This window comes from Prionailurus bengalensis, chromosome B4, assembly GCF_016509475.1.
Source record: "Prionailurus bengalensis isolate Pbe53 chromosome B4, Fcat_Pben_1.1_paternal_pri, whole genome shotgun sequence".
Taxonomy (NCBI): domain Eukaryota; kingdom Metazoa; phylum Chordata; class Mammalia; order Carnivora; family Felidae; genus Prionailurus; species Prionailurus bengalensis.
The window spans coordinates 76,806,707-76,826,772 of NC_057358.1; the positions used below are offsets into that span (position 1 = coordinate 76,806,707).

The 20,066-nt window shown below is 43.4% G+C and overlaps 1 protein-coding gene across 10 annotated transcripts in view; it reads right to left on the reverse strand.

Annotated features, from left to right (window-relative positions):
* Window positions 1-20,066, reverse strand: part of LIMA1 (LIM domain and actin binding 1) — an 85,625-nt gene that overhangs the window by 37,101 nt on the left and 28,458 nt on the right. For 8 of the 10 annotated variants that reach the window (XM_043563871.1, XM_043563879.1, XM_043563872.1 and 5 more), the window contains one exon: window positions 7,747-7,792. The exons of the other annotated variants lie outside the window; for them this stretch is intronic. In XM_043563871.1, the coding sequence (XP_043419806.1) occupies window positions 7,747-7,792 (46 nt within the window). The remainder of the gene's footprint in view (window positions 1-7,746; window positions 7,793-20,066) is intronic. 10 annotated transcript variants of the gene reach the window in all.

The following is a 20,066-nucleotide window of genomic DNA, read 5'->3' on the forward strand; positions in this document are numbered from 1 at the left end:
TCCAAAAGTGTTGAAGTGGGGACAAAAAGGGCTGCATGGTCGGACAGCGTTAAAGGCCCCATACCCTTAAATCACTCTTGGCAACATACCCAGGCAATGCCAGGTGTCCAGGTCTTTAGGATGTGAGGAGAGCAAAAAATGGGGAAGCAGCAGTGGTTACAGGCCTTCTGGGGAAGGTAAGGCAGCAAGAAGGTGTAGAACAAGAGCAATTGCTAAAAGCAGTTTGGACAGCACGATGGCCTGGGCTATCACTGGATAAGGCATAATGGGCCACTTCTATTTTCTTTTCTTTATCTGTATTTTCTACAACAACAGCTGTTACTAGTATAATCCAGCCCCACCCAGCCAAGTGACCTTGGGCAAGTTTAATTTCTGCAACCCACAATCCTGGGCCAGTATGGAGAACAGATGTGACTACATTAAAGCATGTAGTTGCAGTATGTGACATAAACAGGCACCCAATTTAGTGGTGACAATTAATATTATGTGGGTGGCCCTCCCTACCCCTCCAGCCATACCTCATGATGATCAAGCACAGTAAGTAGCCAGTCATCTCCCAAATCCTGAACTTGGGTTACAGTCTCTTCTTGTTCTTTCTCTTTACAGTCTCCACTGTACCAGAGTAGGGGTGTGGGGCACAAAATAAGGTGAAATTCTAGTTGATGTCCTTTGTATCAAGGGTTTAACTTTGGTGTTTTTTTTTTTTTAATTTTTTTTTTCAACGTTTATTTATTTTTGGGACAGAGAGAGACAGAGCATGAACGGGGGAGGGGCAGAGAGAGAGGGAGACACAGAATCGGAAACAGGCTCCAGGCTCTGAGCCATCAGCCCAGAGCCCGATGCGGGGCTCGAACTCACGGACCGCGAGATCGTGACCTGGCTGAAGTCGGACGCTTAACCGACTGCGCCACCCAGGTGCCCCAAGGGTTTAACTTTGTCCCAAGTAGTTTCCTAGAGTAGGCAGTGGGAAGTCATGGAGACTGCAAGGTTTCAAGGACCTTGTTAGTTGCTACATTCCTGTAGCTTCCTCTCTCAAAGTGACATCCAGAACGCTGTTCACTCTACCCTGCAAGGCTGAGAATCTTGACAGATTTGCCTCTGGATCAGAACTGGCTGCCTGAATCCAGATTAGGCACAACCTGGAAATGCAACACAATGTCTTTTCTGCAGGAACATTTGACTTTGGGATGTGTCCCAGCACTGTCATTCTGAGATGTATGGCCTTGGGTAAGTCCTTTCCTCTCTTTGTCTCAGTTATTCCACCCGTAAAATAAAGAGGCTGGGTCAAATGAGTTTTAGTGTTGAAATCTTAGCAGGGGTATCTTCATCTTAAAAGCAGGAGGATGTTTGGTAGGAGACAGCAGTGGAGTTGGAAATATGGACTACCTGAATGTATAGCCTCCAAGGAAGGGAAGAAACTCCTAGGCTGAGAGACTCTCAGAAAAGTGGTAGCTAGGCATTATGGAGATGAGTGACCAAAGCATAGATTTCAAGAAGTGCTATATTGCATGCTTGAAAGGAACCTGAAAATATAACTGATGGCAGTATTAATGGTCTTTATTTCTGTTTCCTAGGTGTATGTGGAAGAGGAAGAGAAAAGGAGAAGTAAACTTCTGGGAATCTAGGCTGTCATATAACCTGATCCCACTATTTGCTAAAGGAATAAATGTACCCTCTTGCTCCCGAATGTTTCTCTAAGTTGCTTTCCATGGTAGAATACAAGTATTCTTTCATCTGATCAGTCACTTCTACTGATTGATATGGATATTTCTCCCTGTTCTTCAGGAGACAATTCAGACTTCTGACAAGGCTAGTGGATTTGTCCAAAAGTAACCCTTCGGCGTCTGGGTGGCTCAGTCGGTTAAGCGTCCGACTTAGGCTCAGGTCAAGATCTCATGGTTTGTGAGTTCGAGCCCCACATCGGGCTCTGTGCTGATGGCTCAAGGCCCGGATCCTGCTTCGGATTCTGCATCTCTCCCTCTCTCTCTGCCCCTCCCCTGCTCGAGCTCTGTCTCTCTCTCAAAACTAAACAAACATTAAAAAAAAAAAAAAAAGCAACCCCTCTGTCATTAGTGGGAAAAACTGGTGAGATTTGAATAAATTCTATAGTTTAGTTAATAGCATTGTATCAGTGAATTTTTTAGTTTTGATAAATGTTTCAGAATTATGCAAGATGTTAACATTAGGGGGAGGTAGGTAGAGGCATATCAGAATTCTCTGTAATATTCTTTTTTTTCTTCCAAATTTTTATTTAAATTCTAGTTAGTTAACATATAGTGTAAGACTGGTTTAGGGGGAATTTACTGATTTGTCACTTACATATAACACCCAGTGCTCATCATAACAAGTATCCTCAATACCCATTACCCATGTAGCCCATCCCCCACCAATCTCCCTCCATCAACCCTCAGTTTGTTCTCTATCCTTCAGAGTCTCTTACGGTTTGCATCCCTCTCTTTCCCTCCCTTCCCATATGTTCATCTGTTTTGTTTCCTAAGTTCCACATATGAGGGAAATCAGATGGTATTTGTCTTTCTGTAACTGACTTATTTCACTTAGCATAATACACTCTAGCTCCATCCAAATCGTTGCAAATGGCAAGATCTCATTCTTTTTTTTTTTTTAATTTTTTTTTTCAACGTTTATTTATTTTTGGGACAGAGAGAGACAGAGCATGAACGGGGGAGGGGCAGAGAGAGAGGGAGACACAGAATCGGAAACAGGCTCCAGGCTCTGAGCTGTCAGCACAGAGCCCGACGCAGGGCTCGAACTCACGGACCGCGAGATCGTGACCTGGCTGAAGTCGGACGCTTAACCGACTGCGCCACCCAGGCGCCCCAAGATCTCATTCTTTTTGATGGCTGAGTAATATTCCGGTGTGTGTGTGTGTGTGTGTGTGTGTGTGTGTGTGTATACACCACATATTCTTTATCCATTCATCAGTCCATGGACACTTGGACTCTTTCCATAGTTTGGCTATTGTTGATAATGTCTCTGTGCTATCTTAATAACTCTAGTGTAAATCCAAAATTATCTAAAAATAAAAAGTGTGTTTAAAAAAAAAGTAACCGTCCCTCAACTTTTGTGTCTTCCTTTATCTCTTGCATTTTATAGTTAAGGGTCTTGAAAGCACCGTCTGTAGTTGCTATTTCTACTTGAACGCTCTATATTCACACTAACTCTACTGCCCAAACGCTTCTGAAGTAGCTCCAGTCAAAATCACTGATTAGTTCTCTAATATTTTCATTTTATTATCTTATTATTAATAATTTTTCCCAGTTACAAAAGTAATAAAAATCTCATGGGGGAAAAAAGTCACAGTCAATATAGGAATGTACACATGCCTTGAATGTATGCTCTTATTTTCCCTATTCGACTTCCCTATGCCTGCCACCCAAGATACCCACTGCCAATGATTTGGTACATATGCTCTCAAATTGTTTAACCTATTTTTATATACTCTATTTTTTTTAGATACTATATTTACATGTGAAGATATCAAAAAGCATGTTAAGTGATTAAAGCAAGGTGTTGAACAGTATAGTATGGTAACTATACTAACAGTATGTGACAGTTCATATTTCCTCACATACTAATTATTATCCAATAAAAAAAATCTGCCAACTGTTTAGATTACAATTTATATCTCATGGTTATTTTAATTTACATTTTTTATTATTATTAGTGAGGCTAAGCATTTTTTTCATGTTTATTGTTTCTTCTTTTTTTATTAAAAAAATTTTTTTGTTTGTTTAGTAAACTCTACTCCCAGTGTGGGGCTTGAACTCACAACCTAGAGATCAAGAGTCCCGTAGCTCTACCAACTGAGCCAGCCAGGTGCCCCTATTTTTTCTTTTTTAATTACCTACTCACATCCTTTTGCCTCAACTGGCAAATGCAGTGGACACTTCTGCTTTATTTTACTTGATCCCTCTATAGCATTTGATATTACTGACTACCCCTACCCTTTTAAAAAATTCCCTCCTTCCATGGCTTTTGTGAGATACCCCTTTTTTTCTAGGGTTCTTCCCATTTCTCTGGCCACTCCTCAGTCTTCTTTATAGGTTTCCCTTCCTCTGTCCCTACCTTGTATGCTGGGGTCCCTCAAGGTTCTGTCTTAGGTCCTCATTGTTCACTTACATATTCCCTGTAGATGACGTCATCTACCTTCTGGTTTTACCCACCAGTTGCCTAGAGATGACTCAGACCCTATAACTCTAGCCAGATCCCTCTCCATACCTGGAATTCTACCTGGAAATCCTATAGACATCTTACACTTATCCTTGCCTAAGGCTGAAGTCTCCTTTCTCCTCTCTTTACCTCTCACCCTTTATTTATTTTTTTTTAACTTTTTTTACTTATTTTTGAGACAGAGAGAGACAGAGCATGAACAGGGGAGGGGCAGAGAGAGAGGGAGACACAGAATGGGAAGCAGGCTCCAGGCTCTGGGCCACCAGCCCAGAGACCGACACAGGGCTTGAACTCACGGACTGCGAGATCGTGACCTGAGCTGAAGTTGGACGCTTAACCTACTGAGCCACCCTGGCGCCCCTACCTCTCACCCTTTAATCTGTTTCTTTTCTTGAACTCTCCATCTTAGTGGATGTGACAATTATCTTTTCAAATGTCAAATGTGCCTGTTCTCATGTGTCCATGCTGTGCATGTGTCACTTGCTCTGCCATTTCCTTGCCCCCTTTGCTTGACTAATTCCTATTTATCCTTTGGGCTTAGTCAGGCACCACTTCTGGGAAGCCTTCCTTGACATGGTATAGTCCAGGTTAAAAGTTTCTCCTAAACTTTCCCCCAGCACCATGAGTATTTCTCTAACATGGTACTTACTGCACTGGGATTATAAACTCTATTTTCCACATTCTAAATAGTCCCTTGAAGGCAAGGACCCCATCTTATTCCTCTTTGTGTTTCAGCACCTGGCACCTAAGAGAGGCTCCACAAGTGTTTGTCTACACTCGTGGTATCAACTTTTATCGTCCCCCTGTCTTGAACCTACTTCAGTCAGGCCTCCCAAACAGCACAAGGTGACCAATGACCTTCATGTTGCGCCAATAGTCAGTTCTCAGCTTTTTCTGGGTGTTTGACTCTGATGATAACTCTCCTTTTAGAAGCACTTTCTTGGGGCACCTGGGTGGCTCAGTTGGTAAAGCATCCGACTCTTGATTCTGGCTCAGGTCATGATCTCGCGGTTGTGAGTTTGAGCCCCACATTGGGATTGCAGAGTGAAGAGCCTGCTTGGGATTCTCTCTCTCCCTCTCTCTCTGCCCCTCCCGTGCTCTCTCTCTCTCTCTCAGAAGCAAAACAAAACTTTTAGAAGCACTTTCTTCACTTGGCTTCTGGCACCCAGACTCTTGTTTCTGCTGTCGTTTTACCAGCTGCTCCTACTCAGTCTCCTTTGCTGGTTCCTCCTTATCTCCCAACTTGAAACATCAAAGTGCTCTTGAGCTCAGTCCTTAGACCTCCCCTCTATCTCCTTTCACTCCCTAAGTGATCACATGCATCTCGTGTCTTTAAATACCATGGATACTTTGATACACACACATCCTATCTCCAGCTCACATCTCTTCCAGTTTCAAGTTCTTATATAACATCTCTACATAGGGGGCGCCTGGGTGGCTCAGTCAGTTAAGGGTCCGACTCTTGATTTCGGCTCAGGTCACCATCCCAGGGTTGTGGGATCGAGCCCCACATTGGGCGCTGTGCTGAACATGGAGCCTGCTTGGGATTCATTCTCTCTCTCTCTCTCTCTCTCTCTCTCTCTCTCTCTCCTGTTCTCTCTGCCCCTTCCCTGCTTGTGCTCTCTCTCTTTCAAAATAAATAAATAAACATTAAAAAAAAATCTCTACTTGGATGTCTTTTTTTTTTTTTAATGTTTATTTATTTTTGAGACAGAGAGAGACAGAGCATGAACGGGGGAGGGGCAGAGAGAGAGGGAGACACAGAATCGGAAGCAGGCTCCAGGCTCTGAGCCATCAGCCCAGAGCCCTACGCGGGGCTCGAACCCACTAACCGCGAGATCGTGACCTGAGCTGAGGTCAGACACTTAACCGACTGAGCCACCCAGGCGCCCCGCTACTTGGATGTCTTAAAGCATTTCACATTTAACATGCCCCAAACTGAGCTTCTACCATTTTCCCTTCTCTAAACCTGCTTTTCCTACAGACTTCTTCATCTCAATTAATGTTATTTTTCCAGGTGTTTGAGCCAAAATGATTTTTGCCATTCGCCACTTTTCTCTTTCTCTACTTTCAGTATAAATCCTGACCACTTCTCATCACCTATGTAACTACTCCAGTCCAGTCCATTATCATCTCTTGCCTAAATCACGGCAATTGTTTTATAATTTGTCTCCATGCATCTGCCATTGTTCCTAGAATTTCTTCCTCCTCTTTTTAAAATTTAAGTCAGATAACATCACTCCTTTGCACACAAACCCTCTGAAGGCCCCCATGTGATCAGAGTTAAAGCCCTGGTCCTCATAGTGGCTATGATTTTGCTTTTCCTATTCCTCAAACACATCAACAAAGTTCCTGCCTCAGGGCATTTGCATGTGCTCTTCCTTCTGCCCTAATCATTCTTCTCCCTGGTTCGTATCTTCAGATCTCTACTCCAGTGTCCCCTCATCAGAGGTGTTCCTGGACCACCCTACATTCTATCCCTCCTACCCACTTTGTGTTGTTTCTTAGCATTAACCACCACCTGACACAATTTCTTTATTGTCCGTCTCTCCCACTATCGTAAACTCCATGACGGAAGAATCGTAGTCTGTATTAGTGCCTAAAACAGTGCTTGGCACCTAGTAGGTGACCCGTGAATACTTGCTAAATGAACCACTGAAAGAAGGAAGGAAGAAAAGAGGAAGGGGAAAAATAACAGGCGGGAGAGAGAGGAGGAAAGAAACCAGCAGTTGAGTGAAATGATGGTAGCTTTTGCTTACAGTGGACCACAAGGGACCCATTTTTTAATTACAGGAAAATTACGCCAAAGACCTGGTCAACATTACCCCCTTCGAGAGAACAAATTGACAGGGGCACGTTATGCACTAACTTAAATAGGTTAGGCACTAAAAACCGCTAGGAGGATGTTTCTGTAATGCCAGCCAAATTAAAGAATTCTTACCCAAATAAGTGAGATTTTTTTTCCTCACAAGATTAAATCAAGTAAGATTTCAAAAGAAATACATTCTCCAGCCCAGCTGGAAGCTAGCCAGCAGGGAGAGTAGAGAATGAGAGCAAAAGAGCTTGTTCTAAGGTTTTAGCCTTTGATGGATCCTGCAGCTAAGAAACTTGCTAACTAGACTGGGTCAAGAAGTGTGCTTTAAACAAAGAACCCCAGGATGACGACAGCGGCACAGCTGCTACCATTTAAATGCAGAAATACAGAAATTCTGGTTGTTTGATTTGGAACATGGGATGGAACCTAGGAAACCCTGTATTCTAATTTGAGCAGAATTAGTAAGCCATTTTACTAACCCCGGGCAAAGCACTTGGCCTTCTATCTTTCACTCAAGTCGGGGAAGAGAAAGGGGTTCAAAAGGAGAACCTCAGTGGAAAAATAAGATTCCCTGCACCTGAACCACGTCCTCATGAGTAAATGGCTCACAAATCAGAGCAGTTGGCACCATTGCCTGGCTCAGCTGACATGGAGCCCGAGCCCCACAGAGGCTGCAGGTGGCTGGACCACGCAGGCTTTATCAAGAAGTTCCACAGGCCCTGGGGCTCCTCAATACTTACACTTCTTCTCTTTTCCATGTTTGCTTCTTCAGCGGCTTTCTGGTACCTTCAGAGAAGGGGGGGGGGGAGGAGAAAGAAAATGTTCTCAAATTAAATTTATGTTTTTACTTTTTTTTTAATGTTTGTTTATTTTTGAGAGAGCACAAGCAGGGCAGGGGCAGAGAGAGAGGGGGACAGAGGATCTGAAGCGGGCTCTGCACTGACAGCAGCGAGCCCAATGTAGGGCTTGAACTCATGAATCGCGAGATCATGACCTGAGCCGAAGTCGGAGGCGCGACCGATTGTGCCACCCAGGTGCCCTGTTTTTACTTTTTTATCCTTTAAGAAAACCACTTCTGCCTACATATTTCTGCCAGCAAGCGTCTTTAATCAACTCCAGCAGAAGAAGCAGAGAATCAGAGCAGCCCTCACTTCCTGCACTGGTACAGTCATCCGGTCTGGTCTAACAGGTCCAAGGCGAGGAGGTCAAACGCTGGGAAATAACTAAATAGAGCAGAAAGTCTGGGGTTTAAATCCCCCTTTGATGTCTCATTAACTGTGATCACTTAACTTCTGTAAACCTCAGTTTCCTTATCTAGAAAATGGCTTTATAGATCTCCTGTCAAGGTTGCTGTGAGGGTTAAATGAGATCACGTGCATAAAAAACACTTTGCAATTAGCCAAAGGATGTAACATGGCATTGAACGAGGATGCACATTTCCCCCGGGCACTAATGCCTCTGAAATCTTACAGTTCTTGCCAAATGATGGAGAGCTAGTCACACTGCCTGTGCATGTGTGAGTGTAATCTAAATTCTTGGTATTGTCACTTTAGCTCAATGTAGTTGATGGTATTACACATATTTTAAATGCCACTGAAAATGTCTTTAAAGAAATTACATGTGATTTGGCACTTAAAGAAAAACTGTTTTTACTGTTTTAGGTATGAATAAGGGTGATATGTGAGGAGAAAAGTTTATGTGCTAAGCAAGCACTGGTCCTTTTAATTGGCAGTGTTTTTGTTTTTTTCTGAGTGACGCATAAAATAGTGGCAAGGCTACAGTGGATGGCATTTTAGATTTGATAAACAAGCATGTATAATTTAATTATTTTAATTTTATGATTACTTTCATCATTTTTCTTTTTTTTTATTTTTAAATGTTTTTATTTATTTTTGAGACAGAAAGAGACAGAGCATGAGCAGGGGAGGGGCAGAGAGAGGGGGAGACACAGAATCTGAAGCAGGCTCGAGGCTCTGAGCCATCAGCACAGAGCCCAACGCGGGGCTTGAACTCACGGAGTGTGAGATCGTGACCTGAGCTGAAGTCAGACGCTTAACTGACTGAGCCACCCAGGTGGCCCTTTCATCATTTTTTCTTACTTGGATCAGAAGATCCCTGAGAAACAACAGAAGTCCCAGGGCTTCTCAGAGGGGATTAGGTTTTCTCCATTTGAAGGCAAAGATGGGCTGGGATGTCTAGGTTGCAGCAAATCCCCAGGCCACCCAGGACAACCTTAACCTGGATTCCCCAGGGCCTCTGAGTCAAGCACAGAAGGCAGCACCGTCACCCAGAATATCCCCACCCCATGCCTCTCTTTGGGCTTACATGCCTAGAACTCAGCACCAACCCAACCCTAGAAAAGGGCCACTTGTTCTCTGTCTTAAGGTAGAACTTCTGAATTCACAAGTCACTTGGAGAAGGAAAAGGAGGTGAGAGAAAACGAAAAAAGTAGAATGGGGAAGGGGCCATCCCTCTACCAAAACCAACTTACTTTTTTTTTTTTTGGTTTCAGAGAGTATAATTTAGTGATTCAGCACTTACATACAACACCTGGTGCCCATCGCCCTCAATACCCATCACCATCTAGCCCAACTCCCACCCACTTCCCTCCAGCAACCCCCCGTTTGCTCTCTATCATTGAGCGTCTCTTATAGTTTGCTTCCCGTTCTTCTCTTCCCCCCCTTCCCTTACGTTAATCTGTTTTCTTTTTTTTTTTAATGTTTATTTATTTATTTTGAGACAGAGAAAGAGTGAGGAGGGGAGAGGCAGAGAGAATCCAAAGCAGGCTCCAGGCTGTCAGCACAGAGCCTGGTGTGGGGTTTAATCCCATGAACTGGGAGATCGTGACCTAAGCTAAAATCAAGAGCCAGACACTTAACCGACTGAGTCACGCAGATGCCCCAACACTAAAACATTTTTAACCTATGAAGTAGGGAAATATTTTTTTTTTAAGCTGATATACTGGGGGTAAATTAATAAAACCCTTACGGTGGCATTTTGTCAATTTTACAAAAGCACAAATGTTGTGATCCATCAATTTGAAACAGAATTGATTCTGAAACAGGAATTTGTCCTATAGATACACTCACACAAGCAAAAATGACTTTTATATTAGATTATTTGTCAGCGCATTAACTGTAATAACAAAAGACTGAAAACAACCTGAATTTCCATTAGCAGAGGAATGGTAAATAAATTACAATGTATTCCTGTAATGGAATACTATGCAGCTATAAAAAGGGATGATGGTGATGGTTGCCCGATAATGTGAATGTTCTCAATGCCACTGAATTGTATACTTAAAAATAGTTAAAATGATAAATTATATGTTATGTATAACATATCACAATTAAACAAACACAACAAAACAGTATGATACTAGCATAAAGACATATAGATCAATTGAACGGAATAGAGCCCAGTCAAAAACAATTACAGTTACTTCAATTGCATGAACAGAATGATTACTAATGGATGGAAGTCACCCTATTACAGAAATATTTGCCACAGATTTCCCATCTGCATTTTCTCAGAAGGGCTAAATATATTTGAACTGTGAAATCTTTGCATATATCTGTGCCACCCCTGTCCATTTCTCTCTTTACTTAACCAAGGTATTAAGCATGACTGTCACAACTGTTATGTTTTCCATTAAGCCAGCAGTATATTACTTCATATATGTCATATAATTGTAAGGTGACTTTTACCATCTAAATGTAATGTTCACATGTTGCTTCCTACATTAAAATTTTTGTTAGGGGGAGAAGAAAAGGAATATAGCCCAGAAATAAACCCTCACATATGTAGTCAAGAGCTTTTCAACAAGGGTACCAAGACCATCTAATAGGGAAAGGACAGTCTTTTCAACAAATGATGCTGGGAAACTGGATCTCCACATGCAAAAAAAAAAAGAAGTTGGACCCTTGCCTTATACCATATATAAAAATGAAGTCAAAATGGATTAAAGACCTAAGGATAGGAGCTAAAACTATAAAACTCTTAGAAGAAATGAGGGGCCAAGATTCATGATGTTGAATTTGATAATGATTTCTTGTAATAAAAGCACAGGCAACAAAAGAAAAAGTAGATAAACTGAACTTCAACAAAATCTGTGCATCAAAGGAAACTATTAACACAGTGAAATGGCAATCCATGTAATAAAAGACAGTATTTGTAAGTCATATCAGATAAGGGATTAACATCCAAAATATACAAATTTTTAAACATAACAAACATGGGATAATATTGTGCATTCTATTCTGCATCTCCCTTTCTCCATCTTAGAACAGCTGAATTTTTACTCAAGCACTAGAGAAAAGTAGTAAGAGGAAATAACCAAAAGAGATATAGTTCCTGCTCTCAGCTTAACAGTTTAGACATTAAACACATAAGCACATGAATATATATATAATGTATATATATAATGGGTGTATATGTATAATATGTATACATAAAATATATACATTAGACACACACATATATAATACACACACACATATTGCAATAAATCCTTTAAAGAAAAAGAACACAGAATTATGAAATAGCCTAACAAAGGAACCAAATTGAGAAGGCCGTGGTGGAGGGTTATGTGTATGCTGTGTGTCTGAAGGAAAGCCTTCCTGAGAACAAGACCTTTAGACTGAGATCTGAAGTTTGACCAAAAGAGTTGGCCAGGCGAAACAAGGTGAGGAAAGCATTCCAGGCACAGAAAAATGGCCCACACAAAGGCCCCAAGGTGCCTCAGGTGTGTAAGTACATAAAGCTCCAGGGTTGCTGGAGCACATCGGGAGAGGGAGAGCAAGAGACGGATCAGGAAGGCAGAGGTTCTGTGCGCCATGCTGAGCGTTTTGAATGTAATCCTAGGTGCAAGGAATGGTCAACTGATCCAATTCATGTTTTTAAAAGAGTGCTCCAGGGGCACCTGTGTGGCTCAGTCTGTGAAGTGTCCAACTCTTGGTTTCAGCTCAGGTCATGATCTCACAGTTTGTGGGTTTGAGCCCTGCAATGGGCTGCCCTGACAGTGGAGCCTGCTCAGGATTCTCTCTCTCTACCCCTCCCCCTGTCTCTCTCTCTCTCTCTCTCTGAAAATAAATAACTTTTTAAAAAATTTTTAATGTTTATTCAGTTTTGAGAGACAGAGAGCAAGCAGAGGTGGGGCAGAGAGAGAGAGGGAGACAGAATCCGAAGCAGGCTCCAGGCTCCGAGCTGTCAGCATAGAGCCAGACGCGGGGCTCAAACTCACAAGCCGTGAGATCATGACCTGAGCCGAAGTCAGACGCTTAACCGACTGAGCCACTCAGGCGCCCCTTAAATAATCTTAAAAAAAATAATAAAGGGGTTCTCTAGAGGCTGTGTGGAGAACGGACTAGGGGGGCCAACAAAGGAGGTGGCATTAATGAGAGGTGATGCTGGCTTGGCCCAGGGTGGTGACACTGGAGTGAAAGAAAAGTGAGTAGGCTTGAGATGTATTTCAGAAGTAGAATCAACAGGACTGGTAGTGAGGGAAGGGAGAAGAAGCAGTCAAGAACAAGTCCCAGGTTTTTGGCAGCTGAGTTCATGGAATTCCTGTTAACTGGGATGGGGAATTCTGAAGGAGGAGCAAATCTGGGGATGGGGAAGATAAAGAGTTCAGCGTTAGCCATGTTAACTAACTAGCAATATAAATTTAGGACTTGTCTGTCCACAGATGGTAGTAAAGCCACGGGAATACACGATATCACCTACAAGAGTGTGCACTGCGAGACGAGGTCCTGGAGACTAACATTTTAGCAGTCAAAAGGGGATGAAGAGGTCATAAGAGACAATGACAAGGAATAGACAGAGAGGTAGCAGACAACCAGGAAACTGGCAGAGAAGCCAAGAGAAGGAAAAATGTGGGAGGCACAAAGTGCTGAGAGGTCATGTGATACCAAGGCTACCAACACCTGGGTTTAGCAACACAGCAGCCTCTTGTAACCCTGGCAATCCTCTTCCATTATAAATATAATTAATTTACCCACACTCCTTTTATGTGCATTTGGATTATTTCCAGCTTTCCACCATTACAAATAGTACTTTGGTGAATGTCTTTGTGCGTATATTTTCCCCCTTACTTGTACTAATACGTCTGTCTGAGAGTCCCTAGAAAGGGAAATGCAAGAGAAAAGTGGATTATAGATAGAAATGAACTTACAATTGGCCTTGGCCCTTGTTTCCACACCCCCTGGGTAATCATCTACAGTATATTACAGTGATAACACAATATATGGGAGCCAGAGCCAATCAGCAGACAGGTTTATTCTTAGTCAATTGTTCTCCAAGGCAAAGTATTTGCACTGTGGTTAGTTGAGTAAATAGGCTCAAAGGTTCCCTTCCCTTTTCTGTCTTAACAGAAATATAGACTTAAAGAAAGAAGACCAGAATAATTTTCATCTTCAGTTCTCTCCTTTTAGCACAGAGGCATCTGAAAGACACAGGTATATCTGCCGCTGGCTGTCTTGAATTTTGTTTTGAAACTCCACTCAAATATCCCCGTCCTTTATTTAGAATGAAGTACTTGCTAAATATTAGATATGCAGGGAGAGAGGTCGCATGCCACTGCTTTCTTCCAAGTCAGGGCCGTGGTACTTTTTACATTTTGCACTCTCTGTATGCTAAGAGACGCTGGGGTGCCACACTTCTAAATTCAGCGTTGGGGCAGGACTCAGGCCTCAGACTTTCCTCAAAGGCACTTAGAGCAACTGGCATAATTCTGACACAAAATGTGAAGGTCACTGATTTTGCAGGGGCAGGGGAGGGGGAAGGCATTTTGAAGATTCAAATTGGAGGGGAAAAAATATTTGCAGTGACATTTCTGTAATTAAAATCTCATCCCTCTCCCCCTCCCAGACTGTCTTGTCGTCCACTATCCTCTTCTTCACACACAGAATTTAATCTTGCAACTGCTCACTAATGCTCAGCGGTGGGGCAGGCAGCTGATGGAGGATGCTAGAATTATCTTGGGAGTAATAGCAGTGCCTCAAACTTTTCTAAGGCCAGAACAGAGTTCCTGAGCCATGACTCTTGCTCGCATGCCCTCAAAGAGAGCAAAGAGAAAATGGAAACTCCCAAGTTTCAGGCAATGTATTTTCCTCTGGAACTATTTTACCACTAAAATGTTACAGAGGAGCAAAAAAGGAAAAGAAAAAAAAAAAAAAAAAAAGAGGAAGGTAGCCAGGGAGATCTGAGGGTCAGTTTTTTCTTAATGAAGGAAAAACTAAATATAAACCAGGTTCCTTCTTGAGACTATGGAGAGGGTAAAGTCATAAGAAGGTGGAGGTGTTATAGAGGGGAGGGATGAGTGTGGGGGTGGGGTTCAGGGATCTGTGTGCTGGCTTTGGCTTTGCCACTATCTGGGGTGGGAGCCTCAGTCATAATCACTGGCCATCAAGTTCCTGGTCTGTCAGAGGAATGGGGCAAAGGTTAGCCAGATTGGTGGTTTTAAAACTCTTTTCACTGCAGAATCCTACCTTCAAGTGATATCTCTTTTTTTAATGTTTCTTTCTTTTTTTTTCTTTTTTCTTTTTTTGAGAGAGAGAGACAGAGTGCGAGTGGGGGTGGGGGACAGAGAGAGAGGGAAACGCAGAATCTGAAGCAGGTTCCAGGCTCTGAGCTGTCAGCACAGAGCCTGATGGCAGGTCTCGAACCCACGAACCGCGAGATCATGACCTGAGCCAAAGTTGGACGCTTAACTGACTGAGCCACCCAGATGCCCTCAAATGATATCTTATTTAGAACTTAACAAATAAAAGAGATCAAAGCAGTACGGCTGGTGTGGAAGGTCTCGCGCTCAGTCCTTTCGTTCTTCCCATCTTCCCAGACCTGGCCCCTGAGGTTCCTCTGAAGAATTCAATTAAGATAGGTTGAAAACCAATGAGCCAGATTCTCTTTACTTCCAAAAATGTAAGAGTCAAACAGGAGTCTTCTGGAAAGAAACCAAATTCCACCAAAAAAGTCAAATTTTAATCAAGCAAAGGATATGTTACACTGAAGTTAGTGGTGAGTAAACCAAAGGTAGCTATTCTTTTTTTTTTCTTAAAATTTTTTTAATGTTTATTCATTTTTGAGACAGAGAGAGACAGAGCATGAATGGGGGAAGGTCAGAGAGAGAGGGAGACACAGAATCTGAAACAGCCTCCAGGCTCTGAGCTGTCAGCACAGGACCTGACACAGGGCTCGAACTCACAGACCACGAGATCATGACCTGAGCCGAAGTCGGACGCCCATCCGACTGAGCCACCCAGGCGCCCCCAAAGCTAGCTATTCAAACCGACTCATCAATAGGACCTTCCTTACCTCAAGTTTAATGATGTATATAGTATAGAGGTTCAGTAAAAGAATTAAATCGAGCTATAAAGTACTCATGAGACCTAAGATCTATGCTAGAAAAATCACTCTTAAAATTTTTTAATGTTTTTTTTCTTTCTTTAAAAAAATTTATTCTTGAGAGAGACAGAGCATGAGGGAGGGAGGGAGGGAGGGGCAGAGTGAGAGAGGGACACAGAATCCAAAGCAGGCTCCAGGCTCTGAGCTGTCAGCACAGAGCCTGACATGGGGCTCGAACTCACAAGCCGTGAGATCATGTCTTGAGCTGAAGTCGGACGCTCAACCGATTGAGCCACCCAGGCGCTCCAAAAAAGTTACTCTTATATACAAATAAATGTAAAACATGTTAGCAGTTAGAAAGTAAAGCCCAGCTAATTCTACAAACATGAGCCAGATTAAGCTTCCAAATGCCACTTTTATATTAATCTCTGATCAGAAACCTTCTCAGGTTTCCTACAGTCTCTTAACTAGGCTTGTACAGGATTTGTTCATTCCAAACCCCATAATAGGGAGTGTTTCAAAATAAGAGAAAATCAGGTCACCAGGTGTTGGAAGCAGAGATGAGTATACGCTTTGTGGAACACAGTCCTGCAATCTGCTTTGGAAACCTATAGTGAGTGAACCCTAAAAGCCTTGAGCAAGATCAGCAACGTTGATTCAGGGTCTCCATTGAGCATGAAACCTGGAGAAGAGATTCAGGCTGATTCTCTGGTTTGTCCCAAGTGCACATCACACCCTGTACTACGTCTGTGCCTTAGACCTCCTGTGGCTCTCTGCAATGTCACCACCATCCTCTCAGCCTACCAAATAAAATCTATTCATCCTTCAAAACTAGTTTAACACATGGGCATCGGGGTGGCTCAGTCTGTTAAGCGTCCAGCTCTTGAATTTGGATCAAGTCACGATCTCATGGTTCGTGAGATCAAGCCCCACTTTGGGCTCCCACACTGAGCCTGCTTTGGGATCCTCTCTCTCCACCCCACCCCCTCCCTGGCTCACACTCGCTTTCTCTCTCTCTCTCTCAAAATAAATAAATAAACTTAAAAAAAAAAAAAGAATGGGGCGCCTGGGTGGCGCAGTCGGTTAAGCGTCCGACTTCAGCCAGGTCACGATCTCGCGGTCCGTGAGTTCGAGCCCCGCGTCGGGCTCTGGGCTGATGGCTCAGAGCCTGGAGCCTGCTTCCGATTCTGTGTCTCCCTCTCTCTCTGCCCTCCCCCATCCATGCTCTGTCTCTCTCTGTCCCAAAAATAAATAAACGTTGAAAAAAAAAATTAAAAAAAAAAAAAGAATCTAGCATGAAGCCTGGCACATCGATTCTGTTAATGAGTTCAGGATTTAGTTTTGTATAATTGCCATTTGCCCTTATAACCTTCATGGAGAAAAGACAGTCACCCTGCTATGCTAGGAGAAGGTAACCTCTACGATGACTTTTTGCTTTCTCTCTGTAAGATTAAGAAGGCCCCTAAGATGAACTACTTTTCCCAACCTCCTAACTCTCATCAGTTCTAAAAGACCCAGTTCCTCTATCTTGAGAACCGGCTGGGCGAGGCCATGACAGAATAAAGAGCTGGGAAAGGAACTGAAGAAGGGGTGAGAGTTTCACTGAAGTGACCAACTGAGGTAGGCAGGGAAGGAAGTGAAGCCAAGAAGGAGACTGACATCCACGGCCTGGGCGTCCTGCTTTGGCCTGAGAGCAGTGTCAGTGGGAATAAGAGAGCGGAAGAGTATTAGCACAGGAAGCTCCAATCAGAGAGGTATTAAAAAATGCACATTCCAGAGATGGATTCTGCATGAGATAAGGTTGGGATTGGATGCAAGGCCATGGGAGACAATGTGTCGGTTGAAGAAGTAGGGAAGGTCAAGAAATTATGAGTGCAGAGTATGAGACAGGTCATTTATGTGGACCAGTGATTCTTCACTGGGGGGCACTATGGGCCCTGGGGGACATCTGGAAACATGTGAGGGAATCTTCCTAAGGTTTCCCTTCCACCTCTTTTTTCTTTTTTGGATGTCACAATGTCGTGGGGATACTACTAGCATTTGGAGGAAGGATGAACATCCTGCAGAAGGAAGGTCTGCCTCATCGAAAATGCCAATAGCACCATTGCTGAGAAACACGGAGGAGAGAATGAAGCTGGAAGCTACTGTCCCCAGCAAAGGCGGGGGTGGGGGGGGGGAGGGGAGCTTGGCCAGGTGGTTGGCATACCACTGCAAGAAAGGGGAATAGAGAAAGAGTACAGTACAGTTAGATGTGAGCCTCAAAGCACAGGTTTAGAACTTCAGAACAAGGAATGAAAAACAATCGATGGGAACCAGTAGTGGAGATTTAGGACAGCAGCAACCCTGACTCCCAGCCCCAGCATGTGCAGAAGCAGCAGGCGGCCACTGCTCAGAGACAGAAGGCAAGTGGAGGGAAAGCCAAGTTCAGCTGAAGAGAGGTGGGGCTAGGGAGGGTGAAAAGGGTAAGAATGTGGAGAAGTTTCTCTGCAGAAGAGGGAGTTTCCAACTCCCATTAATCACATCTCAACACTGTCTCAGTTCTTTCCCTTCCTCTCCATTCCTGCTGCCCCCCACCCTCAATAGCTTTCACTTGGGTTCTCAAGAGAGCCTCACAACTTGTTTCCATGCTATCAATCTCTCACCTTTCCAGTCTACCTTTTTACACTGTTGCCAGAAGCATCTTTCTAAAATACAAGTCTGATCATGTCATTCTCTCTACACAAAAACCTTCAATTGTTTCCCTTGTTTATCTAACTAAATCCTGAACTCAGTATGGCATTCAAGGCCATCTATCATCCGGCTCAAACTAAACCGTACTAGTCCCTTCTCCCTTTTGTATCTCTCCATGCCAGACTGCTTGCTTTCCCATTCCCTTTATTCATGGTTAGTTTCCACAATCCTTTGTTTGAACCTATCATAAGCCTGATAGAATATCTTTCACTACCAGTGCTCCTAAACCTCCCTGAAAGTAAAATTCACCTGGGATACTTGTTGAAAACACAAATTCCTGGGCTCCATCCCAGACACATCGAATCAGACTCTTTAGGGGAGGAGCCAGGGAAGCCATATAGGAGAGTTTCAAAACATGTCGAAAAATATCTTTGACATTCCTGGGGCACCTGGTGGCTCAGCTGGTTAAGCGTTTGACTTCGGTTCAGGTCATGATTTCACGGTTCATGAGTTCAAGCCCTGCATCGGACCGTCTGCTGTCAGCACAGAGCCTGCTTCAGCTCCTCTGTCTCCCTCTCTCTCTCTGCCCCTCTCCCCCTCCTCTCACTCAAAAATAGACATTAAAAACAAAAATTGACATTCCTCCCATCGAAAAGTAGAGTCAAGTTCTCGTCCCTCTGAATGTGGGCCAACTTGAAGAGAATGTGGCAAGAGTGATTCTGTGTAACTTCTGAGGCCAGGTCATAAAAGGCCACACAACTCCTGATCCTGTCTCCCTTCTTCCTTTGTTCCCTCCCTCTGTCTCTGGATGCTTGCCCTTGGCACCCAGCCAACTAAGCCACGCAGCCACATAGAAAAGCCATGTGTAGGTATTCTGACCAGGGCCCCAGCTGAGATCCCAGATGACTGCCAGCAGCAATGACCTGACTTGCGAGTGAGTGAGTCTTTAGAGGACTATGGGCTCCATCTTTGAGCCACCTTGGCTGATGCTAACAGAAGCATCAAATTGGAGATTCACAAGCAAAATAAATGTTAGTATTTCGAGCCACTAAATTTTGGAGATTTTTTTTTTCTAATGAGCAATAGATAACCGGAGCACCATATTATTAGTACCCCAGGTGATTCTTAAGATGAAGGAGGTTCAGGGACTTCAGCTACTATATAAACCATACTAATTTATACCATCAGTTTCCTTGAGGTCGGGGATTAAGTCTTACTACCTTCCCAGGGGCAGCTGGGTGGCTCAGTCAGTTGAGCATCTGATGTCAGCTCAGGTCATGATCTCACGGTTCGTGGGTTTGAGCCCCACATCAGGCTTGCTGCTGTCACCCTGTCAGCATGGAGCCCATTTCAGATCCTCTGTCTCCCTCTCTCTGCCCCTCCGCTGCTTGCACTCTCCCCACCCACTCCCCAAAAAAATAAATGTTAAAAAAAATTTTTTTAATGACATTTATTTATTTATTTATTTTTTTTTTTTAAATTTTTTTTTCAACGTTTATTTATTTTTGGGACAGAGAGAGACAGAGCATGAACAGGGGAGGGGCAGAGAGAGAGGGAGACACAGAATTAGAAACAGGCTCCAGGCTCCGAGCCATCAGCCCAGAGCCTGACGCGGGGCTCGAACTCCCGGACCGCAAGATCGTGATCTGGCTGAAGTCAGACGCTTAACCGACTGCGCCACCCAGGTGCCCCGACATTTATTTATTTTTGAGAGTTAGAGAGACAGAGTGCGAGCAGGAGAGAGGCAGAGAGAGAGACATACACATACACACAGAACCTGAAGCAGGCTCCAGGCTCTGAGCTGTCAGCACAGAGCCCAACGCAGGGCTTGAACTCATGGACTGTGAGATCATGACCTGAGCTGAAGTCAGGCGCTTAACTGACTGAGCCACCCAGACGCTTCAAAAAAATATTAAAAATAAGTCTTACTACCTTTCAGGATCTCTGTCCCTTTTTTCTAAAATATCTTTATTGATTTTCTTTTTCTTTCTTTTCTTTTTTTTTTGGTAAGAATAATACATGTTTGCCATAAAATTACAACAATACA